Source organism: Aquarana catesbeiana, linkage group LG01 (genome assembly GCF_042186555.1).
Source record: "Aquarana catesbeiana isolate 2022-GZ linkage group LG01, ASM4218655v1, whole genome shotgun sequence".
Taxonomy (NCBI): domain Eukaryota; kingdom Metazoa; phylum Chordata; class Amphibia; order Anura; family Ranidae; genus Aquarana; species Aquarana catesbeiana.
The window spans coordinates 831961455-831988787 of record NC_133324.1 but is presented as its reverse complement, the minus strand read 5'-3'; the positions used below and the strand labels follow the sequence as shown (position 1 = coordinate 831988787).

At 41.2% G+C, this 27333-nt stretch overlaps 1 protein-coding gene across 3 annotated transcripts in view; it reads right to left on the bottom strand.

Moving 5' to 3' along the window:
• Positions 1–2888: 2888 nt before the first annotated feature.
• Positions 2889–27333, bottom strand: part of KCTD8 (potassium channel tetramerization domain containing 8) — a 182356-nt gene continuing 157911 nt past the window's right edge. The window contains exons 2-3 of one of the 3 annotated variants that reach the window (XR_012237020.1): positions 21080–21172; positions 4118–4254 (exon numbers count right to left, since the gene is read on the bottom strand). Coding sequence is in view for 1 of the 3 variants with exons in the window: in XM_073608497.1 (XP_073464598.1) it covers positions 3794–4254 (461 nt within the window). In the remaining 2 variants the exon portion in view is untranslated. Of the gene's footprint in view, positions 4255–21079; positions 21173–27333 lie in introns of all 3 variants that reach the window. The other 2 variants (XM_073608497.1, XM_073608498.1) reach the window with 2 other exon arrangements.

Genomic DNA, 27333 nt, shown 5'->3' with positions numbered 1-27333 from the left:
ACGGGGCTATTAACTAGGAGTTTTTTTAGCAAGGCTTCTGAAGGGATCCAAATGGCCTACATGTAAAACAATAAAATGAATGATCATTTTACAAAGCTGTACAGATTTTTAATATGGCCTCGGCCCCTTGACCGCATAGGCTTTTTGCTCGAAAAGCTGAACTTAGCCTTTAAAATGGTTCTAAAGACAGAACGTTTTTTTACTTTAATGCATCCTATAGATTCAGGTAAACAAACCTTCTGGGTGCAGCCCCCCAGTCCTCCTTATACTTACCTGAGCCCATCTTGATCCAGCAATGTGCATGAGAGCAGCAGCTCTCCTGAGTCTCTCTCTCCTCATTGGCTCACACAGCAGCAGGAGTCATTGGCTCCTGCTGCTGTCAATCTCAACCAATGAGATAATGTGGAGAGAGTGGGGGATGGGGCCGAGCTGTGCTGCCACGTACCTTCAGGTAGAGCCTGACAAGCAGAGGAAGGCCTCTTGTACAGCCCCAGTTCATGGACCACTGAGGTTGCAACAGTGGCCGCGAGAGCACGGTGAGGTAGGAGTGCCTGCAATGTTCTACGTAGCAGGTGAGCAAGTAAAGCAGGCAGCAGCGGTATTGGAGCTGTGGGGTATGGCTGTGAAGGCAGGCACATTGTGGATGGAGGGGTGCTGTAGGTGCAGGTACGTTGCAGGTGCTGGTGTACTGCAAGTACTTAGAGGCTGTAGCAAGTGGAGGAGACTGGTGCAGAGTCAGACAAGCCAGGTTATACATGGAATATCAGGTACATCAGAGACATCAGGCTCAAAGAATGGTCAAAATTCAGGCAGAGGTTTAGCAACAGAGAATCAAGCAGATAAAGGAGAATCAAGGTCCAGAAAGCCAAGGTCAGGAGTGGAGAGAATCAGAGTAGTCAGGAAGCCGGGTCACAATCAGATCACAGGCAGGTAAAGGAACAGGATACAGGGGAAAGCTGCAGATCAGACAGCAAGGTCTAGTGCATCTGCCATCCTTATATATGGCATTTGGGCGCCAATGCTAATGGGAACGCATGTGTTTCACGATCGCGCAGACATGCCTGCCAGGAAGGATATCTTTGGAATTGTGCCCACGCATACGCAACTGCCTTTGAACATTCGCTGCTCTATTTACAGGAATGTGGCTCAAGAGCAAGCCTGCGCGAGTGCTCCTATGGCAAGAGGCTTTTCACTGCTTTTTGCATTGTGCTATTAAGGGATAAGTTCACCTTTTAACATAAAATAATAAATGCCAATTTATTTGCAAGTAAAAAACTGTGCATTTAATATTTTTTGTTTTAGGAGCCTGGAAAGCTTTGCACCAGCAATCAGCAGATAATCAATGCCATGCAGGTCTTCAATGCCAAGGCAGGCAGTTTTACACAGACAGGAACAATCCATAAACTACCATAGCACCGTGGTAATTCGTGGAGAGCTACAAGCTGACAGCTGCAAAGGCTGTCGGGACTTGTGGTTTTCTCATTCACAGAACACTGTGAATGGATGACGAAGCTGGGTTGGTGGAGCCACATTTTTTCTTAGATTGTGGGGGGGGGGGGGTTACATTTGTAACACATTACATGATACACACTGAATATGTGTATAACATGTTACAAAAGGTGAACTTATCCTTTAACCACGTCAGTTCTCGTTCCCCACACTGCTTCTCTTCCCACACACACTGTTCCCTTTAACCCTACACCACCCTTCCTGTACACACTGCCCACATTTTAACCCTACACCTCCCTTCCTGTACACACTGCCCCCCTTTAACCCTATGCCCCCCTTCATGTATACACTGCCCCTCTTCCTGTACACACTGTCCCCCTACACCCCCCCTTCCCCACACACTGCCCCCTTTCTGTACACATTGCCACCTTTAACCCTGCAATCCCCTTCCCACACACTGCCCCCCTTCCTGTACACACTGCCTCCTTTAACCTTACACCCCTCTTCCTGCACACACAGCCCCCTTTCCTGCACACACTGTGCCCTTTAACCCTATACCCCCTTACTGTACATACTGCCCCCCTTTAACCCTACAACCCTCTTTCTGTACACACTGCCCCTTCAACCCTACACCCCCTTCCTGTATATACTGCCCCGTTCCTGTACACACTGCCCCCCTTTAACCCTACACCCCTCTTTCTGTAAACACTGCCTCCTTTTAACCCTACACCCCTCTTCCTGTATACACTTCCCCCTTCCTGTGCACACTTGTACACTTTTTAACACTGCACCCCCTTTCCAGCACACACCGCCACTTTTCCTGCACACACTGCCCAACTTTAACCCTACACCCCCCCTTCCTGCACACACTGCCCTCTTCCTCAACACACTGCCCCCTTTAACCCTACACCCCTCTTCCTGTATACACTGCCCTCTCCTTTTCCCTGTACAGGGCTTTATAATGACATGTGACTAGGAGTTGAATAGACCACAACTAAAAGACGAGGGGGTGGGATCCTGGGAAGAAATGCATGTGGAGTGAATTACTGGAGATTACTTACTGTGTGCTGGGGTGTAAACTGGACGAAGAGCTGCGGGAGGTGGACCTGGTGAATGGCAACAGCAAGTTCATAAAGCAGGTCAGGTAACCAGTGACGATTGAAGAGCCATAGCCTAGAAAGTGACATACGGGGATGGATGATCCTTTTGTCATAATTTAACAGTGATTGCAGATCTGTGATGACTGGGGAGTTGCTTGGGGAAGTGGTAGCCAAGAGTTCTGTTATCAGCATCAGGTCCTGGAGCCTGAATTCTTGCACCCTGCACCAGGACTTGCGGTGGGTCTGCTAGAAACCAGGATTATGCTGGTGCCGGCCCTGGGAAGAGAGTAGGCAAACCAGTGGCCTTGGCTGTACCCTTGGTGGCAGTGCGCCCTAGGCGGCTGCCTAGTTCGCCTAGCGGTAGTGATGGCCCTATATGCATGTATTACCTTTTTTTCCTGGCAGGTGTACTTTTCATAGTAAAATAAGCCCTTTATGTTAAATAAAATCACAGATCAGGTTAGTGTTAAGGAACTGTATTTCAATTAGCCCACATATAACATTAATATTTTAAATAATGAATATAGATACAATTAACACTGTCAAAATAAACTAGAAAAATGTATTTGAAGATTTGTAATGTAATAATTGTCTATGCCATACATGTTCTGTAACCAAAGCAATGACTAAAACTTCCTATACAAACAGTAGTGTGAAAAACACATGGACTACACTCTCACATGTTCTTCTGTTAAAACAAAAATCACCAAACAGCATATCATATTGATACAGACACACTCAGTACTATAGATTATAGAGTACTATAGATTAAATTCTATTACTGAATTAAAAATTGACAAAGGCCAAGGATCCACCTGATCTCACAATTGTGTTTTATTTCTAATGCTATGCTCATGCAGCTATGTATTTTATTGCATTTACATTGAATGGCATTTCAGAAATATGTCAACTGATTTTATCTACAGTCGTCAATTTTGTCATCACTGTTTTGTTACCATAATTATCATAATAAATACAGTCGTGAAAAGGTTACTGCAAAATGTATATTCATCAATGTGAGCACATGCATTTTTTAAGTTGTATTTCCCACTGTAGGGTAATGTTTGTGGGGCTATCCGAAAATTTCAATATTTGATTGTTATTTCAAAAAGTCATATAAGTATTACAAGGATTTTTTAATTAGATATACAGAACGGTATACTTGGTGTATGTTGTGTATGTAAACAAATTTAGTAGAAGTACACAAACATAGCGCAAATATTTCACTAGTAAATAGAATGTTCCTACAAATTATATTTTTCTAGTAGTTCCATCTGCCATGGACGTTTTTTCTCTGGAAAATAATCTGGAATTTTAATTTTTTTAAACTCTTGTATACATTTTTTCATTTCCTCCTCAATGCTTGGCTTCTCAGACACTTTCCTTTTAGAAAGGTTGTTATCCCGAGACTTGCTAATCAGTGTTTGAAAAAGTTCACTGTTCCTGCGTTTGTCTGGTGTTGGAACCCACTGGACTTGGTTCTTCTTTAAAGGACGATCCAGAGTTAAAGTATTCTGTTGATGAGAAGTTGATTGCTGAAGCACAGATGTATTTTCTTGAGGGGTACTAGCTTCTGACTGGCTATCACAACTAGATGTAGACAGTTCATTACATGATGTTCCACTTTCACTACCTTTATCTAAGACTTTTTCTTGCTTACTTTCTTCACAATCTTGTTTTGGAGATACTATTTTCTGTGGGGATCCTACAGGGATACAAATGTAAAAAAAAAAAAAAAATGTTTTAGTATAAGTAATTATGGCAATTCAAGTGTAAATTTTCTAAAGGGTTTAAACATAAAGATGAATGAACAGATTTATACACCATGGCAAAATGGTGAGGCTAGCAAATCAAATGATTCTGAAGCACCGGTCATTTTTTTCCAGTTGCTGGATGCATATTCAATCAAACTTGCAAATCACAATTAGTCTACAAGGCATCTGGATTATTTACCTCAATCTATTGTTAGTGACAGGTTAGTTAGTAAACTTCTTTTGCCCATACATGCTATATGACCATTTATGTAAGATTGACAATTTGCCAACAGTCAAGCATTATATGAGGTTGCTAAAATGTCCTCAGGAACCTGTGTTCCAAACAAAGCTGATATAGTATCTGGAGGCATTACTCCGCGTCAGAGAAATTAAAACATAGAATCTCTTCGATAGGAACTCCCTGTGAGCCCGACCAAAACAACGTTTAGAATTCCTGCTCCTGCCTTCCCTATTTGAAGCCCCCCTTGAACAGAGCTTGCTGTCTCTCTTCCCCCCTCTCTTTTCCAGATATTCTGTTCTTCATTTTTATGTTTTTCCTTTTTCCTTACCATCTCTCTCTTCTTATCTACAATGGGGCAAAAAAGAATTTAGTCAGCCACCAATTATGCAAGTTCTCCCACTTAAAAAGATGAGAGAGGCCTGTAATTGTCATCATAGGTATACCTTAACTACGAGAGACAAAATGTGGAAACAAATCCAGACAATCACATTGTCTGATTTGGAAAGAATTTATTTGCAAATTAAGGTGGAAAATAAGTATTCTGTCAATATCAAAAGTTCATCTTAATACTTTGTTATATATCCTTTGTTGGCAATGACAGAGGTCAAACATTTTCTGTAAGTCTTCACAAGGTTGTCACACACTGTTGCTGGTATGTTGGCCCATTCCTTCATGCAGATCTCCTCTAGAGCAGTGATGTTTTGGGGCTGTCGCTGGCCAACACGGACTTTCAACTCCCTCCAAAGGTTTTCTATTGGGTTGAGATCTGGAGACTGGCTAGGCCACTCCAGGACCTTGAAATGCTTCTTACGAAGCCACTCCTTCATTGCCCAGGCAGTGTGTTTGGGATCATTGTCATGCTGAAAGACCCAGCCATGTTTCATCTTCAATGCCCTTGCTGATGGGAGGAGGTTTGCACTCAAAATCTCACGATACATGGCCCCATTCATTCTTTCATGTACACGGATCAGTCGTCCTGTTCCTTTTGCAGAGAAACAGCCCCAAAGCATGATGTTGCCACCCCCATGCTTCACAGTAGGTATGGTGTTCTTTGGTTGCAACTCAGCATTCTCTCTCCTCCAAACACGAGTTGTGTTTCTACCAAACAGTTCTACTTTGGTTTCATCTGACCATATGACATTCTCCCAATCCTCTTCTGGATCATCCAAATGCTCCCTAGCAAACCTCAGATGGCCCCAGACATGTACTGGCTTAAGCAGGGGGACACGTCTGGCACTGCAGGATCTGAGTCCCTGGCAGCGTAGTGTGTTACTGATGGTAGCCTTTGTTATGTTGGTCCCAGCTCTCTGAAGGTCATTCACTAGGTCCCCCGTGTGGTTCTGGGATTTTGGCTCACCGTTCTTGTAATAATTTTGACCCCAGGGGGGAGATTGTCTTGTATGTCTTCCATTTTCTAATTATTGCTCCCACAGTTGATTTCTTCACACCAAGCTGCTTGCCTATTGCAGATTCAGTCTTCCCAGCCTGGTGCAGGTTTACAATTTTGTTTCTGGTGTCCTTCGACAGCTCTTTGGTCTTCACCATAGTGGAGTTTGGAGTGTGACTGTTTGAGGTTGTGGACAGGTGTCTTTTATACTGATAACAAGTTCAAACAGGTGCCATTAATACAGGTTAATGAGTTTAAGACAGAAGAGCCTCTTAAAGAAGAAGATACAGGTTTGCGAGAGCCAGAAATCTTGCTTGTTTGTAGGTGACCAAATACTTATTTTCCACCATAATTTGCAAATAAATTCTTTCAAAAATCAGACAATGTGATTGTCTGGATTTGTTTCCACATTTTGTCTCTCATAGTTGAGGTATACCTATGAAGACAATTACAGGCCTCTCTCATCTTTTTAAATGGGAGAACTTGCACAATTGGTGGCTGATAAAATACTTTTTTGCCCCACTGTACACCTCTATCTCGGTTGAGCATAATTTCATTTTGGAACTACCAGTATTCTAGTTCCTTACATTTGAACACCATTACCACTCAATGCCATTCAAAATTGTCATGAGTATACACCAATGTTTGTGCACCCAGAAGTTCTGGATATTATTATCCACATATTTCCCTATTATTATGTTTATAACAAAACTTATATTAGCGTAAATGACACATAATGTGGTGCCCCCATCCCATAGGACACAGTCTGCTCCCACTGGGGTGTCTGGGTTGGCGGGACCGCGTATAGAACGCAATAAGTTCATTACACCGAATTAAATGGTATTGACTTGTCTTCCATGTATTCATGTATGCTGTATAGAATACTTTGTTAACAACTATACAACCCAAGCATAATATGCCAGTGTGCCTACTGGTTTGCACCTGGTTACCTTGTTGACTGAAATGAGTTCCAGACAACAATGAAATGAATACTCACCACCGTATAAGAGTATTCATGTGTAAAAATGTTGTCTTTTCTATTACTAGTTTATTAGTAATGATTCTCAAAATAAAATGTCATTTTATGCTTTGTTATCACATCCAAAAACTTATAATTTCACATTGAGTTATTCACTTTGTTGTGAAGGATTAATGTAAATTCTGGCAAAAACTAAATCACCCCTGTTAGGTTTCTAACAATTATGTTTTGTAACTTTTAAAGAAATAAATTCAATTTTTTTAAACAAAAAAAAGTAAAGATAATAAAGAAAATTAGGTATTGAAATGCAAAGAGCAATAACTCACTGCAAGCAGTTTGATGAATGGGATCTACTAATGATGAATTAAAATTGTTAACAAACTCTGTAATACTGTAGAATGTAAGCAGAATAATGAAAATAAATAAAATTGTACTGTTTATTGCCTAATGAATCAGATTGGAATCTATATATTTTAATGCCATTATTTGGACTTACTCATAGGGGTTGAGGTACTAAAGGGAAAGACTGTTTACTTTGCAAAAGCAATAGCACTCTGCAAGGGTATTATTCTCAGAGCTTAGTGAATGAGATAAAGCTCTGCTAACGTCCATCATCCAATCATGTGCAAGCAAATTGCAGGTTTTTTTCTTTTATTTTCAATGCACACAAATGGGTATTTTTTGCAAATAAAGCTTCAACACATTCAAGCTCTGGGGAAAATTCCCTTGGAGTATGTAACTTCACTTGAAATGTAAACAGTGTATTTGCCTTTAGTAAATAAACCTAATAAAGTCTAGTAATCCATAGTGAACAAATCAGAATATATCTTTCAGTGATCTTAGTTCAACTAAAATCCATTGGTTACTGTAGGGTATAACATCAGCACTGCTCTTTGAATTTCCCTAAAGGATCTGTCAACCCAAAAGAAATACTTAAAGTTCTATGGCCTTTGCTGAACTACACACGAAGAGATTCTTCTGGCTATGAAAGGCCTCCCTTAATGAGATCTCTGCTCTTGAATTCCCGGGTTTACTCATCTGCTGTAGTCAGAAAAAGGGGACCCACTCTCCATGTTGGAAATTCTGTGGTAGTTTATAATATGGTGAATGCAAATGGAAAAGAATACACACCCAAAGGTGAGCACTCTAAGGTGGACAGGAAGGTGGACTAGAATATACCAGAGCGGGACAATCTTGCCTTTGGAGTTCTCAAGAGATATAAGAAGTCAGGTAATACAAGGATAGTGCCTTTTCTTATCTTATCTCAATGATATTTTCTCCTTTCTCCCTCAGCAGCATAGGTTGTGAGACTGAGCACCAGTGGTGGCTCGTCCATACTCCATACGGGGCACAGGGGCGCCTCCCCCCAATCCATGTGCCCAGCCCCGAATCTACATGCAGGGCTCCGGACACATGGAATCCAATGGGTTTTTTTTATAAGCACATGAGTAGAGCCTGAGGCTCTAATTGGCTTCAAAAAAGGGTGGGCATGGGTCGCAGAGCACTGCACCCTGAGCCCACCCAGTTGTGTGCCAATAGCGAGTTGATATTCGCTATTGTCTTCCTGATTCTCCTCCTGGCCTGAGACCCATCACCTGATTGGCCGAGAGGAGAAGCGATCCTATTGGCCGCCTAGGAGGAGGAGGAGGGGGAGGAGACACACGGCGGAAGCCGCCATGATACAGAGGAGGAGGGGAAGCAGGGGAAGCCACCGCCCGGAGGAAGCGCTGCCCGCGACCTAGATGGGGTAAGTGCGGGGCTGGTGACCGACCGGGGGGGACCCAATTGCCGCCCCCCAAATAAATATACCACCAGCCGCCACTGCTGAGCATTGTAAAGCTTCTGTCAGCCATCCCCTGAGCCAAGACATACAACCAAAGCTAGTAATGCACACTTTGCAGAAAATGGCATTTTTTTTTGTGAGTCAGGAAAGGGGGAGAGTTTTCAATAAGAAAGTGACTGTTCTGGGCTTCAACAACATGGTGGTATCCAGCAAGAAGAAACTGGAGCAATGCTGGAGGCAATTTACAGCACACACTAATTTTGGTAGCATAATTATTCATGTGGAATGCAAGTTTAAAGTACATGAACTTGTTACCATTGTTATGTGCAAAGTTCCGCTTTAAGCTTACTCAGTTTTTCAATAAATGATAAAACTCTAATTCCATAGGGTTGGTTCACTTTGCAAGGGAATTACCATTTTGCAAAGGACGTTTCTCCAAAGTTTAGTAAATGTCATCAAATTTTAGTTTGCAAAGAATACACAATCAGAAAACTGCATTTTTGCTTGCACGTGATTGGATAATGGAAGTCAGTTTCACCTTATTCATTAGGCTATGGGGAAAATACCCTTGCAAAGTACATATTCTCTTGCAAAGTGAACAGTATATTTGCCTTTAGTAAATCAATCAAAAGAAGGTCAAGCAATCCAGGCAGTTTTTAATATAATATAATATAATATATTAATATAGCCACAGACCTGACAATAATATCTAAATAGGTATGTTTTCTTATAAAAGATCTTACACACACTTTTATATCAGATTATTTTTGCCAGATTTCTAAATGACATTTGCAGCATTTGATAAGCAGCAGGAGGCACACCTAATCTACCCAACCTTGCCCACTTTTTTATGTCAATTTCTTACATTTTAAAAATATTATTTTCTTAACACTTCAGGAAACCTTTATGGGAATATTCTGCTATATTTCTGTGGCCCCCTTTAGCGTGACTGAATGAAAAAGCACTCTTACTCAAGAGGATTTAGTCTTAACCAGATATACCACTGGCAGCACCCTATATTTGTAAATCCATTGTAAGAACTTACAGTATCTTATAGGGATGTCTTATGTAGCATTTATACATGCTAGATTTAAATGCATCAAAAGTTAAAAGCAGCATTAAAAAAGTGGAGACATGCTACCAATGTTATTTTGACGTAAAATTTTGATTTAGTTTTAGTCATAGTCTCTTGAATAAAATGCCATTTTTGTTTTAGCCGTATTTTAGTCATCTGAATTGTTTTAGCTCTAGTTGTATTTTCATTGCCTAAAAGCTACATTAGATTTTAGGCAACTAAAAACCCCAGTACATTTCAGTCAACTAGAATTGAATAGGTTTACTTAAACTGTAATGCCCCGTACACACGGTCGGACAATGATCGGACATTCCGACAACAAAATCCTAGGATTTTTTCTGACGGATGTTGGCTCAAACTTGTCTTGCATACACACGATCACACAAAGTTGTCGGAAAATCCGATCATTCTGAACGCGGTGACGTAAAACACGTACGTCAGGACTATAAATGGGGCAGTAGCCAATAGCTTTCATCTCTTTATTTATTCTGAGCATGCGTGGCACTTTGTGCGTCGGATTTGTGTACATACGATCGGAAATTCCGACAACGGATTTTGTTGTCGGAAAATTTTATAGCCTGCTTTCAAACTTTGTGTGTCGGAAAATCCGATGGAAAATGTGTGATGGAGCCCACACACGGTCGGAATTTCTGACAACAAGGTCCTATCACACATTTTCCGTCGGAGAATCCGACCGTGTGTACGGGGCATAATGCATTTTATTTAAAAGAGAAGTATGGGAATGTTTTTTTTTTTTCTTGAATCATACATACCGATGCTGCATCTGTCCCCTGCCAACTCTAAGACTGAGAACCAAGCGATCAAACACTGTTACTCACTCGGTTCTCAGAGCTCCATGAGCAGAGAGCTGGTGACTGTCAGTGACTGCTCTCTGCTCTGCGCCCCCCGCCCCGCACTCACTGAGAGGCTGAGCTGGGTGTCAGTCCAGACTGATCTTTCCTGAGCCTGGATCGTCACTGTGGCATCAGCTGACAGCAGGCTTCAGCCCACTGTCTGCTGAAAATGGGTCACAGGAATGCAGACCGTAACTGCACTCCTGTGATCCACAGAAGTACAGCCAAACTAACTTTGGCTGTACTTCTCCTTTAAGCATTTCTCTAGAATTGCCAGGTGCAAGTAAAAAAACGTGTTATTTATGGCAGGGCTTTACAAATGTGCTTTGAATATAGGAGCCTGCTAAAAAAGTTTTCTTTGCCTACTGATTACTGTCACCCCCTTCCTGCCCAGGCCAATTTTCAGCTTTCAGCGCTGTCACACTTTGAATGACAATTGCGAGGTCATGCAACACTGTACTCAAATAAAATTTTTAGCATTTTTTTCAGACAAATAGAGCTTGCTTCTAGTAGCATTTAATCACCACTTGGATTTTATTTTCTGCTAAATGCATGAAAAAAATAAAATTTTGAAATAAAAAACCCTTTTCTTTATTTCTGTTATAAAATGTAGTAAATAAGTAATTTTCCTTCTACACTAATGTGTGATGATGATGCTGCACTGATAGGCACTGATGAAGCTGCACTAATGGGGCACTGATGATACACTGGTGCGGCTGCTCTGATGGGACACTGCTGAGGCTGCACTGATGGGGCACTGCTGAGGGTGCACTGATGAGGCACAGGTAAGGCTGCACCGATGGCACACTGGTAAGGCTGAACTGATGGGGCACTGATGAGGCTGCACTAATGGGACACTGCTGAGGGTGCACTGATGGGGCACTGCTGAGGGTGCACTGATGGGGCACTGGTAAGGCTGCACTTATGGTGCACTGATGGGACAGTGATGAGGCTGCACTGATGGGACACTGCTGAGGGTGCACTGATGGGGCAATGGTAAGGCTGCAATGATGGGGCACTGGTAAGGCTGCACTGATGGGACACTGGTAAGCTTGCACTGATGGGGCACTGATGAGACACTGAAAAGGTTGCACTGATGGGACACTGGAAGGGCAGCACTAATGGGGCACTGATAACGCTGCACTGATGGGACACTGGTAAGGCTGCACTGATGGGGCACTGGTAAGGCTGCACTGATTGGACACTGGTAAGGCTGCACTGATGCGGCACTGGTAAGGATGCATTGACGGGGCACTGGTGAGGCTGCACTGATGGGACACTGGTAAGGCTGCACTGTTAGGCACAGATGTGTGATGTGCAGACTTGACTCGGAGCCCGTCCAGGGTGGGAACTGGAGAGCCCAGGGGATCCTCTACAAGGTGGTAACCGACTCCGGGCCACTGCTGAGCCCACTCAGAGCCGACGGTTCGTACTGCAGGTTGTCTCCCCGGACAGTTCAAAAGACTTGCACCCAGCAGGAGGAAGGAGAGAGACGCACAGGGGACACTTCCTGCCAGCGGCTCCGCTCCGCCCGTCAGCTCCACTTCTCCCCCGACCCACCTGTCCTACTACACTACAGAACCGCATCTGCCCTAACCCGCCATTCACAGTGCTGTCCTCACAGCACTGCCACTCCCCACCCCCAGCATCAGAAAACACTTTTCCGGCCTGGGATTTATCGAGCCCTGATTTATGGTATTAAGGTTGAACATGCACTATAGACACAGATTTAGTTGTGATATATAACTTCATAAACAAAACAAGTTTCAGAAACAAAATTCATGTTTCTTGACAAACAGAATTGCAACTTTAAAATATATATAAAAAAACTGCCATTACACATATTACCTGAATACATTACCAACATTAAATATTAAGCAAAAAAAAAATAATATTTTTTTTTTCTTTCAGCAGCCTAGTAGATGCCCCTTATTCTTATGTGGTAGTGCAGTGTTAATTTTAACGTCACATTTTGATTTAGTTTTAGTCATAGTCTTTTGACTACAATGCCATTAGTTTTAGTCCGAATTGTTTTTGTTTTAGTCATATTTTTAATTAGACTAAAATGGTGTTCATTTCTTCAACAAAATGAACACTCCATGAAACAAATACAGGCATTAACAATCAGCACATAAGGTTCTATACAAAACAGTGGACTTTATTTTACAATGCGTTAATGTTTGTTCAGCTGCAGCACTAAATACATGTAACAAACGTCCATGTGTATAAGCGCTCTGCAGAATAAAATGTTAAAATGTTACTTATCTTTGGGGTAGATTTACTAAAACTAGAGAGTTTTTTATTCAAACCTTAATTGAGCAAGCTGAAGTTAAAGGCTGGGTTCACACTGGTCTGACAAACGCTCCGACATTGGGAGCTCATGTCGCAAGATGTGTGAAATTCAATGTTTCCCTATGGGAGCCATCCTAACTGGTCCGACACAAGTCGTTCCGACTTTAGAAATGCTCCCTGTACTACTTTGGTCTGACTTTGATCCTACTTCAGCCCATTGACTATCATTGAAGTCGGATCAAAGTCGGATCGCCGTCTTGCATGATCCGACTTTGGCATGCGACTTGTGCTCAGATGATCTTGAGGGGGAACTCCGCGCCAAATTTTAAATAAAAAACCGGCATGGGTTCCCCCTCCAAGAGCATACCATGCCCTTGAGTCTGGTATGGATCTTAAGGAGAACCCCCTACGCCGAAAAAACGGCATGGGGGTCCCCCCCAAACCATACCCTTATCCGAGCACGCAGCCTGGCCGGTCAGGAATGGGGGTGGGGACGAGCGAGGGCCCCTCTTCCTGAACTGTACCAGGGCGCATGCCCTCAACATGGGGGGGTGGGTGCCTTGGGGCAGGGGGGCGCCCTGCGGGCCCCCCCACCCCAAAGCATCTTGTCCCCATGTTGATGAGGACAAGGGCCTCTTCCCGACAACCCTGGCCGTTGGTTGTCGGGGTCTGCGGGCGGGGGGATTATCGGAATCCAGGAGCCCCCTTTAATAAGGGGGCCCCCAGATCCCGGCCCCCCACCCTATGTGAATGAGTATGGGTACATCGTACCCCTACCCATTCACCTAGGAAATAAAAGTGTCAATAAAAAAACACACGACAGGTTTTTAAAGTAATTTATTAGGCAGCTCCGGGGGTCTTCTTCCGACTTCGGGGGTCTCTTCCTTCTTCTCCGCAGTCTCTTCCTTCTTCTCCGCACTCTCCGGTTCTTCTCCCGCTCTCCGGTATCTTTTTAATTTATCTTTTTATTGACACTTTTTTTCCTAAGTGAATGGGTAGGGGTACGATGCCCTCAACATGGGGACAAGGTGTTTTGGGGTGGGAGGGCCCGCAGGGCGCCCCCCTGCCCCAAGGCACCCCCACCCCCTTTCCTGACAGGCCGGGTTGCGTGCTCGGTAGAGGTCTGGTATAGATTTGGGGGGGACCCCCACGCCGTTTTTTCGGTGTAGGGGGTGCCCCTTAAAATCCATACCAGACCCAAGGGCCTGGTATGCTCCTGGAGTGGGAACCCATGCTGTTTTTTCATTTAAAATTTGGCGTGGAGTTCCCCCTCAAGATTCATACCAAACACAGTGCCTGGTATTGGTGGGGATCCAAGTCGGATCCCCGTTCATTGAAAGTCGGACGTATGTCGGCTTCAAGTCGCGGGGAAAAGTCGGATCCAAAGTAGGACGCCTGTCATCTCGCACCAGTGTGAACCCGATCAAAAGCTGATTGATTACCATGCACAGCTGCACCAGATTTTGAACTCTCTGGTTTTAATAAATTAACCTGTCTGTGCTGCAAAGACAGCAGGTTCTATATAGCACAGGATACCAGGTTGACATGTTAGGAGGATGCATGGGTATAGGGCTGCAGAATGTTGGTGACCCATTGCAGTTGTGAGGGTCTGGACAGTCCCAAAGGCATAGAGTACAATGTGTATGCTGTTGTCCAGGTATGGTCACATAGTGGGCAGAATTTGGATGAATAGTTGAGGCCAATATTAACCTGTAAATACAGAACTGTAAGACCTGCCACTGAAAAATGATTTCAGGAGATGCAGAGCTATAATTATCATCTTTGATTTACTACTTAATGAGTCGCTGGTACAGAATTAATTAGAAGGTCTCGAGTTCCAGCTTTAGGAGGTGCATATAGGCTCCAGGTTTGTGAATAGCAAGGAGAAAGCAAGGGTAATAATGAACTTTCAGCAGCTTGTTCCTTCAACAAGTCAAAAGTCAAGTGTTGGCTTAAATGTTTTTTATTATGCCAGGTTCACTTTTAAATGTCCCAATTTTGTATGGTTGTTGGGGGGGTGTAGCTTAGAGTTAATGTATGTGATCCATAAAGAAAATAGAGGAAAGATATTTTATGAATGCCATACTAACACTGGCAAATGTACGGTCTTGAAATCAAGTCTAAAATTAAATGGCAAGGTAAAACAGCCAAAACATAAAAAAAACAACCTGTGCTGAACAAGGAAAGCTGCTAGCAATATGTAGTATAAAAAGTAAAATCATCTGGAACTGAGGCATGTAGAAAGTACAGAATTGTAATTACATTCAACTGCCTATGACCCCATGGATAGAATCAATTATATACTCATTTAGTTTAATACAAGATATATGACAGAGGATTTTCCATATTTAAACTGACAAAAACATTTGTAAAGTGGTGTAATATGCTGAGTGGAACTTATTAATAAATATTTCGGCATCTTTCATTACAAGCAGGATTTAGTGTCTATGTCTAGAGACAAAGATGATAAACGATAACAGCATGCAGCAAGAGAGCAAAATTCCCCTAAGGCAATTTATGAATTTTATTTCGCCATTAAATATTTATTTGATTTACTACTCACCCTACCTTGGTTTATCCATCTGCCAACAAAGATGTGTACACTGTTTGTGTGTGTGTGTGTGTGTGTGTGTGTGTGTATATACACACTGAGCAAAATTATAAACGCAACACTTTTTTGTTTGCCCCTATTTATCATGAGCTACTCAAAGATCTACGACTTTTTCTATGTACACAAAAGACCTATTTCTCTCAAATATTCTTCACAAATCTGTCTAAATCTGCGTTAGTGAGCACTTCTCCTTTGCCAAGATAATCCATCCACCTCACAGGTGTGGCATGTCAAGATGCTGATTAGACAGAATGATTATTGCACAGGTATACCTTAGGCTGACCACAATAAAAGGCTACTCTAAAATGTGAAGTTTTATCACACAGCACAATGCCACAGATGTTGCAAGTTTTGAGGGAGTTGGCATGTTTTTGATGCAATTGGCATGCTGACTGCAGGAATGTCCACCAGAGCTGTTGCCCTTGAATTGAATGTTCATTTCTCTACCTTAGGCCATCTCCAAAGGTGTTTCAGAGAATTTGGCAGTACATCCAACTGCAGAGCACGTGTAACCACACCAGCCAAGGACCTCTACATCCAGCATTTTCACCTCCAAGAAGATCGTCTGAAACCAGCCACCAGGACAGCTGCTGCAACAATCGGTTTACATAACCAAAGAATTTCTGCACAAACTGTCAGAAACCATCTCAGGGAAGCTCATCTGCATTCTCGTCATCCTCATCAGGGTCTCGACCTAACTGCAGTTCGTCGACTTGAGTGGGCAAATGCTCACATTCAATGGCATCTGGCACTTTGGAGAGGTGTCCTCTTCACGGATGAATCACGGTTTTCACTGTACAGGGCAGATGGCAGACAGCGTGTATGGAGTCGTGTGGATGAGCAGTTTGCTGATGTCAACATTGTGGATCTAGTGGCCCATGGTGGTGGTGGGGTTATGGTATGGGCAGGCGTATGCTATGGACATCAAACACAGGTGCATTTTATTGATGGCATTTTGAATGCACAGAGATACTGTGATGAGATCCTGAGGCCCATTGTTGTGCCATTCATCCACGACCATCACCTCATGTTGCAGCATGATAATGCACGGCCCCATGTTGCAAGTATCTGTCCTGGAAGCTGAAAACATCCCAGTTCTTGCTTGGCCAGCATACTCACCGGACATATCACCCATTGAGTATGTTTGGGATGCTCTGGATCGGCGTATACAACAGTGTGTTCTAGTTCCTGCCAATATCCAGCAACTTCGCACAGCCATTGAAGAGGAACGGACCAACATTCCACAGGCCACAATCAACAACCTGATCAACTCTATGTGAAGGAGATATGCTGCACTGCGTGAGGCAAATGGTTGTCACACCAGATACTGACTGGTTTTTGGACCCCCCCCCCCAATACAGTAAATCTGCACATTTTAGAGTGGCCTTTTTTTGTGGCCAGCCAAAGGCACACCTGTGCAGTAACCATGCTGTCTAATCAGCATCTTGATATGCCACACCTGTGAGGTGGATGGATTATCTGGGCAAAGGAGAAGTGCTCACTAACACAGATTTGTGAAGAATATTTGAGAGAAATAGGCCTTTTGTGTACGTAGAAAAAGTTGTAGATCTTTGAGTTCAGCTCATGATAAATAGGGGCAAACTCAAATTTTGCTCAGTGTATTTACAGATATACATATTTATCTAGATAGATATACATAGTATGGCATATGAGCTCTTACAAGAGTTTAAAGGAAAGCTATAATGATTTGGTTTTTGGATTTTATTTATTTTTAAACTGTTGCTATCTGTTTTTTTTTTTCTTTTTTTTTACTATTACATTACAAAAAATTCGCAGAGCACTAAGAGTATTTAGACCCCTTTCACACCAAGGCGCTTCAAAAACGCCCTAAAACGCCTTAGCGTTATTACAGCGTTTTTACCGCATTTTAGGGGCGCTAGCGATAAAATTAATGCAACGCTGCAAGCGTTTTAACAGCGTTTTTTAAGCGTTATTGAAGCATGTGTTATTGATGCTATCTTTCTGCTTGCATGTTTATACTTTGTGAGATCATGTAAAACAAGCAGTGTCTTGTAAAGTAACAAGCAGTGTCTTGTTTTACTTCAAATCTTCATTTTTCTGGGATTAATTTTTTTTTTGGCACTTTAATTTTGTTTTTTTGATGGTCTGTTTAATCATTCTGACCTTCCCACAATGTTGTTGTAGATGCTCTCTTTTCTGCTTGCATGTTTACCTTTTTGTGAGATCATGTGACTTTTCTACAGCTCAGGGCGGATTATAGGCGCTATTCAGGCGTTTTTACAGCGTTTTCAAATCATTTCAATGGAGAGGGGCATTTTTGAAGCGCTTTTTTCAACGCCCAAAAGCTGCTCCAAAGATGCTGCTTGCAGGACTTTTCTCAACGCCCCGCCAGCGCAACGCCTCAGTGTGAAAGGGTCCATTGAGATGCATAGGGAGCGTTTTATGAGCGTTTTAATAGTGTTATTTTTAGCGCTAAAACGCTGCAAAAACGCATTGGTGTGAAAGGGGTCTTAGCTAAAAAAAAATGGCAGAGCTGTTTGCTTTGAAGCACAGTTTATCTGACTGAAACTTTAAACTGAACAGTAAGATAAAGGATGAGCCACTGGAAGGAGTCACTGCTGATGGGTCTTTGAGATGGTTAAACAACTGGCTTATCAGATGAAATAAACCAACTAACAGCCTTTAACTGTGTCTACAGCTTTTGAGTCTACAGTTCTACCTGCTGGATCAAAAGCAGAAAGCAAAAGTGAATTGTGTTAGTGTATATTGGAGGAGTTAATGTTAAGTACCAAAGCATTCCACGCATTAGGAGGTTAGAATGTAGGTGAATTAAATGTGGCTAACACATCAAACTATAGTCAAAACTTTGAATAGTTTTATTGAAGGTGTAAAGCATCAATCAGATTTTATCTGCTGCCTCTTCCCAGACCAGCAACCACACAGAAGGTGAGGGGAATCACTCCAACAGGGGTACAGACAGAAATAAAAAAATGTACAGGAGGTTATAATGCTTCCCCACTCTACCTAATACAAGTACGAACTGACACTATCCAAAACAAAAGCTTTGGCTACTGTTGAACTAATATTCTAATATTTCTATTACGGTGATCGTAACGCCAAAATATTTTTAACGTTTTGCATAAAGTAGGAAACAGTGAAGATCCCTGTCTAGCTTTGTTTCTGTCTGTGAGGGAGATTTCCCTTTACTACCCGCCCCAGAGACAATTGTTCCCTCTTAGACAATTATTACCGGAGCAGGTTTACCCATTGGAAAAATTTCCCTTACCTCCTCTTTTTGTCACAACTCTAAATTTGATTTTACCTTCACTGAAATATCACTAAAATGTATACAAAAAAAAAATCTCCAATGGCTGTGTGAAATGGGTGTTGCTTAAAAAAAAATCACACCAGACCCAATTCCTATTACCAAACATGTGAGTTTGATCCATGTTAGTGCTGACATTGTCATCAATTTCTAAATAGCTGCCCCTGCACCTATTTTAAAGTACAGGCAATGTGCATCTAGAAAGAACTGCTTTTCCTAAAGAAAACAACCCTCAGGAACCATTAAACTCCATTGCACCCTTAAAAACCATAAAAAATCTTAATTTTGCCCTTCCCATTGACTCCGATGCTGAATTTTTTGTAAAGCAAAAACTGCTAATTTTACACATCACTACTGAAGGACAAAAATAATATGAGTAATGTGAGTTTTCTTTTTTTTTTATCCCAGCCTTAAAGATGGTTTATACCTCAAGTTGTCTCTCTGTTACTTGATACACTTAAAGTGTTACTAAACCCAGGATCCTGCATTCACTATATCTGGTCTCCCACAGTACACGGAACATGGAAATGCAATAGTTTTAGTAAATATAAACTGCTAAATACCTTTTCTCATCAGCGGTAAATAGCAGTCTTGTGACTACTATCAGTTCCTGGTTAAAGCTTGTAAGAGGAGTTTTCATACTGCACTGAGCTGTCCTATCAGAATCAAGGACCCCTGACCCTCTGTCTGGACAGTGCTGATTGGCCCTGTGCTGATCACATGCACTCTCCCAAGAAAAAAAAAAAAAACTCTCTAGCAATACACACCAAACTGAGCATGTGCAGCCTGACTCTAGTAACTCTGTCTTACACGGACCTGTTCTGGAGTCACTGGAAGAAGAAGAGGATCTGTGCATACAGGATCAAACCACTTTTTTACTCAATGCGGAGGACTGACCCCTTAGGTTCCACAGTGAGTATAAGAAGCATGCTTTACCGCATATACAGACTGATTTTACTGTTGTGGGTTTATTAACACTTTATCCAATTTCATCACAAGTACCAGACAACTAAAACATGTTTATGATGTGCATGTATAGAAAGGGATGGGCTCAAGTGGCCTTAGAATGAGCACTAAAATAGAACCAGCAGTGTTCATAGGTTCTAAGTATATTTCGTATCCAGTTAACACAATACTATTCCTCAAACTGATGGTAAAACATTTCCTGGAGTTTATGATACGAAAACAGGGATCTAAAAAGCATGTCTCTCCGTTCTAAAAGACATTTAGTCAATCTATTAAAAGCAATGGTAATTTACTTAGTGTTTTTGAGATTAATATTACATTTATAAATTGATATACTAATGTAATTAGAGCCAATGAACACTGCATACCCTATTTCTGTGACCGTTTTTTTTAGTATTGGAGCTTAACAAACTTTTTTTTAAAAATGCTAAAAACCCTTTTAGAATTATAATAAAAGGACACCCTTCTTCTTTGTTTTTAACCTCTTTCTACATAAAGATAGGTTTCTTTCAAAGAGAACCTGTCACATCACTACTAACCTAGGTCAGCTGTGGTATCTATCCAATACTGGAGAATTCTAATGGTCCAAGGTGTATTCAGAGACAAGTGATAAAAGCCTCCAGCAGTGTATAGAGGTCTTTGCTGACAAAAGTAATAAGGACCTGAGGTGTTTCCTTTAAAGCTGAACTTTTGTAAAAAATACCAATGTAATGACCTCTCCCCCTCCCTCAGCAAGGTTTAACTGCTTGTTAAGTCTAGGGGTAGAGAAATAAGCTGTAATAGATACCCTATTTCTCATTTAGGTGCTCACCTCTTCTCTCTGACGCTCAGGGTTGTGGAAGACCCTCACTGTCCACACATAATGCAAAAATAATGGTATTGCATTGTGCTTGATAACGTTAGAGTGTGACCCCCGACCCGACTGTTTTAAAGAAGAGGTCTGGAGGGACCGCTTGCACAGCATGGTGGATACCTGGCAGAGCGAGAAATATAGTAAGAAATACAGCTTATTCCCCCTAATCTAGATTTAATAAGCATTAAAACTAATGGGTGAAGGGGGGGGGGAAGACCCACTGTATGGGTATTTTTTCCCCTTTTTCTTATCTCAGAGTTCAACTTTAAGGAATATGTAAGATCTAGGGCCTAATTGCCATACCCAAAACTCTAATTTTGCTTAGAGATCTCTTTTAATCAGTTTAAGTGTCAACAGAGCTACATATAAAGGAGTAACTGCTATAAAATTTCTGTATAATAACTACAAAAAAATGACTGATTACTTACATCTTATTATTGTTGCTCAATTTTGTTCTCTCTCATACGGTGAGATGCTAAGCTCTCAGTAAGCCAAAAATAGATTGGGTTGGAAATTTGGTCCTAAAAAGTAAAGCGTAGTGCGCCATAAATATCAAATACATAGATTTGTCAAATAATCTACAGCATGAAAATGTCTGTAATTCTACACAGTTTAGACTTGACATAACATATTAACTAACTGTACGTAAACATTGCAATTTTATGCTAATGTAGTGATGTTTGATTTAACCTAATGATAGATAGGTGTTTAACATTGTATGAAAAATGATGTGAATTAACAACCCCCGTGCTTTCAGTGTCATTCTTATGCTCAACAATGGGTGGTAAAATGACAAGAGCAATCATGCTTTTTTTTTTTTTTTTAAAGCATCAGGGAGTGGTATTGTAATAAAGTTAAACAATAACTGTGTGAATAAAAAAAAAATCACACATACAGTGCCTTGCAAAAGTATTTACCCCCCTTGGCATTTTTCATGTTTTGTTGCCTCACAACCTGGAATTAACATGGATCGTTTGAGGATTTGCATCATTTAATTTACAGAACATGCCCACAACTTTGAAGATTTTTTTTTTTTATTGTGAAGCAAACAACAAATAGGACAAAATAACAGAAAAAGGATAACTATTCACCCCCCTAAAGTCAATACTTTGTAGAGCCACCTTTTGTGGCTATCACAGCTCCAAGTCGCTTTGGATAAGTCTCTATGAACTTGGGGATTTTTGCCCATTCCTTCTTGCAAAACTGCTCCAGCTCCTTCAAGTTGGATGGTTTTCCCCTGTGAACAGCAATCTTTAAGTCTGACCACAGATTTTCTATTGGATTGAAGTCTGGGCTTTGACTAGGCCATTCCAACACATTTACATGTTTCCCCTTAAACCACTCAAGTGTTGCTTTAGCAGTGTGTTTGGGGTCATTGTCCTGCTGGAAGGTGAACCTCCATCCTAGCCTCAAATCACACACAGAGTGGTACAGGTTTTGCTCAAGAATATCCCTGTATTTAGCACCATCAACCTTTCCCTCAACTCTGACCAGTTTCCCAGTCCCGACTGCTGAAAAACATCCCCACAGCATGATCATGCCACCACCATGTTTCACTGTGGGGATGGTGTTCTTTGGGTCTTGTGATTTGTTGGGTTTGCGCCAGACATAGCGTTTTCTCTGATGGCCAAAAAGTTACATTTTAGTCTCATCAGACCAGAGCACCTTCCTCCATACATTTTGGGAGTCTCCCACATGCCTTTTTGCAAACTCAAAATGTGCCATTTTGTTTTTTGCTGAAAGTAATGGCTTTCTTCTGGCCACTCTGCCATAAAGCCCAACTCTATGGAGCATACGGCTTATTGTTGTCCTATGTACAGATACTCCAGTCTCTGCTGTGGAACTCTGCAGCTGCTCCAGGGTTACCTTAGGTCTCTGTGCTACCTCTCTGATCAATGCCCACCTTGTCCGTGAGTTTTGGTGTGCGGCCGTCTCTTGGCAGGTTTGCTGGTGTGCCGCGTTCTTTCCATTTGGTTATGATAGATTTGATGGTGCTCCTAGGGATCATCAAAGATTTGGATATTTTTTTTATAACCTAACCCTGACTTGTACTTCTCAACAACATTGTCCCTTACTTGTTTGGAGAGTTCCTTGGTCTTCAAGGCAGTGTTTGGTTAGTGGTGCCTCTTGCTTAAGTGTTGCAGCCTATGGGGCCTGCCTTTCAAAAAAGTGTGTATATGTAATGACAGATCATGTGACACTTAGATTGCATACAGGTGGACATCATTTCACTAATTATGTGACTTCTGAAGGTAATAGGTTGCAGCAGAGCTTTTTATGGGCTTCATAACAAAGGGGTGAATACATACGCACATGCCAATTATCAGTTTTTTATTTCTGAAAAATAGTTTTATGTATATATTTTTCTAATTTTACTTCACCAACTTAGACTATTGTGTTCTGATCCATCACATATAATTCAGATTAAAAAAAACATTGAACTAAAGGCTGTAATGTAACAAAATAGGTAAAAAGCCAAGGCCCCCTTACTTGTTTGGAGAGTTCCTTGGTCTTCAAGGCAGTGTTTGGTTAGTGGTGCCTCTTGCTTAAGTGTTGCAGCCTATGGGGGCCTGCCTTTCAAAAAAGTGTGTATATGTAATGACAGATCATGTGACACTTAGATTGCATACAGGTGGACATCATTTCACTAATTATGTGACTTCTGAAGGTAATATGTTGCAGCAGAGCTTTTTATGGGCTTCATAACAAAGGGGGTGAATACATACGCACATGCCAATTATCAGTTTTTTATTTCTGAAAAATAGTTTTATGTATATATTTTTCTAATTTTACTTCACCAACTTAGACTATTGTGTTCTGATCCATCACATATAATTCAGATTAAAAAAAACATTGAACTAAAGGCTGTAATGTAACAAAATAGGTAAAAAGCCAAGGTGGGTGAATACTTTTGCAAGGCACTGTACATCTCAAGAAAAATACAATAAATTATTATAGTTGCCCTGTAAAGTAAACTTTTCACAGGATCCCAAAAAGGAAAGTGACCTTGTAGCTGCACAGTAACCATCTTCAGTAACACACAGTAGCTTTTTTGTGCATGCCACCCTGATCTTGTATGGAGGCCTAACACTATCACATGATGGCCTGGCTGCCCTTCCAGTGGAAGATCAAGGTGGCTGGTAGGCACAGGAAAGGTAAAGTGTGACATCTAAGGTTACCTCCTAAACAGTTGAAGGTCACATTTTTCTTGGGAGTAAACCTACAACAGTTGTGCATCAAACAATCGCAGTTACCAGATATATTTTATGTTATAATACAAAGTGTGGATGTCCATTAACCTAGAAGAGTTTATTGAATACTGCTTTGAAGTGATGGCTGCTTTTAGGAAAGTGGCCCTTAATGGCTAAATTCACAAAGTTTTACACAGAGAGAAGGTTCTTTATTTTCAGCCATGTGACTGTAATTTTGAAATCTCATTGGACTCATTTTGGTGATTTAATTTTGTGAATAAAAGTAGATTTGGTCAGAGTGGTGAGAGGTTAGAACCTGTGTCAGGTGTTTATTAAATCTGTCCCCGTTAGAGAGATTTTCTCTCTCTAATTGTCCTGATCAAATTAATTAATACATTGAAGTGAGGGTGAATCCAAAATTTAAATTTCCACACTTGTTCTCAGGGAAATGAGGGGATTTCCCTCACAGTGGAAAGATATCCTCTTACTTCTTAGTGAGTCTACAGGACAAGAAGGGAAATCTCCGTAATGAGAGACAATTAAAAGAAAATCAGACAACAGCTTGACCCCCTCCCCCAGTCTATCCCTATTAATGAAAACAAATTTGGCTTTGGATACACTTTAAGCCTATACAGCTACTCCTCACTTAACGACCAGGTTCCGTTCCAACAACCAGGTCCTTAAACAAATTGGTTGTTAAATGAGGAATCACAAGTAATCAATGTTTTAAGCATTCTTAACCACTTCAGCCCCAGAAGGTTTTACCCCCTTAATGACAGGCCATTTTTTGCGATACGGCGCTGCGTCACTTTAACTGACAATTGCGCGCTGTGCGACGCTGTACTTAAACAAAATTGACGTCCTTTTTTTCCCACAAATAGAGCTTTCTTTTGGTGGTATTTAAACACCTCTGTGGTTTTAATTTTTTTGCGCCAAAAACAAAAAAAGACCGACAATTTTGAAAAAAAAAAATGTTTTTTTACTTTTTGCTATAATACATATCCAAAAAAAAAAAAAATATATAAAAAAAAAATGTATTCATCAGTTTAGGCTGATATATTTTCCGCTACATATTTTTGTTAAAAAAAATTTTGCAATAGGCGTATATTGATTGGTTTGCGCAAAAGTTATGGCGTCTTCAAACTACGGGTTAGATTTAGGGACTTTTATTTTTTTATTATTATTTTTACTGGTAATGTTGGCAATCTCCGATTTTTAGCAAAGTACACTTTTTGGGGACCCGAAATGACACTTTTTGGGGACCAGTGACATTATTACATTGATCGGTGCTAAAAAAATGCACTGATCAATGTAAAAATGACACTGGCAGGGAAGGGGTTAACACTAGGGGGTGATCAAGGGGTTAAGTGTGTTCCTTGGGTGTGTTCTAACTGTAGGGGAGGTGGGCTTACAGAAACATGACAGAGATCACTGTTCCCGATGACAGGGAACTGATGATCTCTGTCATGTCATTAGGCAGAACAGGGAAATGCTTTGTTTACATAGGCAGTTCCCTGTTCTGCCTCTCCTCGCCGCGATCGCGGGCTACCAGTAGACATCGAGTCTGTGGGAACCACAGGCTATCCTATTTTTACAGACTGACGTACAGGTACATCAGTTTGCGCAGGAGAGCCGACCTGCCACAGTATATCTGTGTGAGCAGGTCAAAAAGTGGTTAACTACTGTACTGTACTGTATTGTGATAAACAGGTCTGAACACAAAACTCCAGCTCAATAACGGTGTTTTAATTTGCATAAGAACAGAACAAGAACAAAAATTCTGTACTGTACTGTAAAATACAATGATGTATATACGCGTCGTTAGAGTGGGGAGAGCTGGTCGTAAGTTCGAGTAGTGGTTAAACGGGTAAGTCGTTAAACGAGGAGTATCTGTACTATTATATTTGTGATCCCCAGTCACTGTTCTGTTTTTCTGTCTCAGAACACACAGGCACCCTATAGGCCTTCCAAAACCTCAGTGGTCCAGAGTCTATGGCGATTTTGCAACAAGTAACCAAAACATAAACGCTATTACTTCTACAATGGACTTTTCAATAATACACAGCAAAACAAAAGAAAGTGATCTGTGGACTTTACAGTGCCGACCATAACCCCAATGAATAAACGAAACAGACACAAATGTCTAAAAGCACATAATTTTATTACAATATATTGTTAAAATGTTATGGGACATAACATGTAAAGTGCAAGCATATGAGCAGCACAGTAACTTCCCTGACAGAGCAATAGTCCTATCTGGCCCAAACAATCATAAATATAAATCTCATAAAACTAGAAACATAGTAATATGACAATTCAAGGGACAGTGTTACAGGAAGGTGTGCAGCAGTCTCGACATGTTTCGCAACTGGTTTGCTTCATCAGGAGACCATATGAAGAACCCAATATGCACTGTGTGGACAGTGCTGCAACCAATGGGATAATATTCTTGACAGCCCAGACAAAAATTATAAAAAGAGGGATAGAAACTCTAAACTGGTGGTGAAGTGGTGGAACCTCTCTGTGGACAGCCCTTTAAATCATTAAGTCCAAAAAGGTCCAGATAGATGGAGCATAAAGGCTACAAAACAAAGGCACCCTATGAGAAGAGCCGCTAAAAGCAGGCCCAACTGCTATGAATAATAGAGATGGTCCGAGAGCCAAGCAGAATTTCTAACAACAGTCCAGGTAGTCAGTAGTTCCATTGCTTCACCTCCAATTTAGAGTTGTTTTCCCTCTTTTTTTTCATTTTCGTCTCCGCTGTTAAGAATATTATCCCATTGTTTGCAGCGTTGTTCACACATGGCATATTGGGGTCTCCATATGGTCTCATGATGAAGCAAACCAGTTGCAAAAAGCATTTAGACCGCTGCACCCCTTCCAATAGCACTGGTCCCTGAATTGTTATATTACTATGTTTCTAGTTTTACGAGATTTGTATTTATGATTGTCTGGGCCAGACAGGACTAGTGCTCTATCAGGGAAGTTGCTGTGCTGCCCATATGCTTGCAGTTTACATGTTATGTCCCAATTGTATATTGTAAAAACATCATGTGTTCTTAGACATTTGTGTCTGTTTTCTTTCTTCGTTGGGATTATGGTTGGCACTGATAAGTCCACAGATCGGTTTCTTTTGTTTTGCCACAGTTTAATATTAGAATATGGTGACATATATAGCGAACTGTGCTCCTTATCCCTTATTTTCTAATTTCTATAATAATCAAAAGAGATCAAAAGTTGCAAACCACTCAATGGTTCGATAGTCATGTCCCCATTTTAAAACAAATAAATGTACAAATGTATAAAAAGTATCACGGTAAAGAAAAATACCTATTAAAATCCCACTACCAAATATCCCAAGGAGAGCTATCTTATGTATAAGTTTGGTATGCTGTCACTCTATATTTCTAGGACAAAAATTGACTGAGAGGTTTATGAACCAAAAGAGAGTCAGCACAATTATGATGCCGTATACCAAAGAACATACAGTA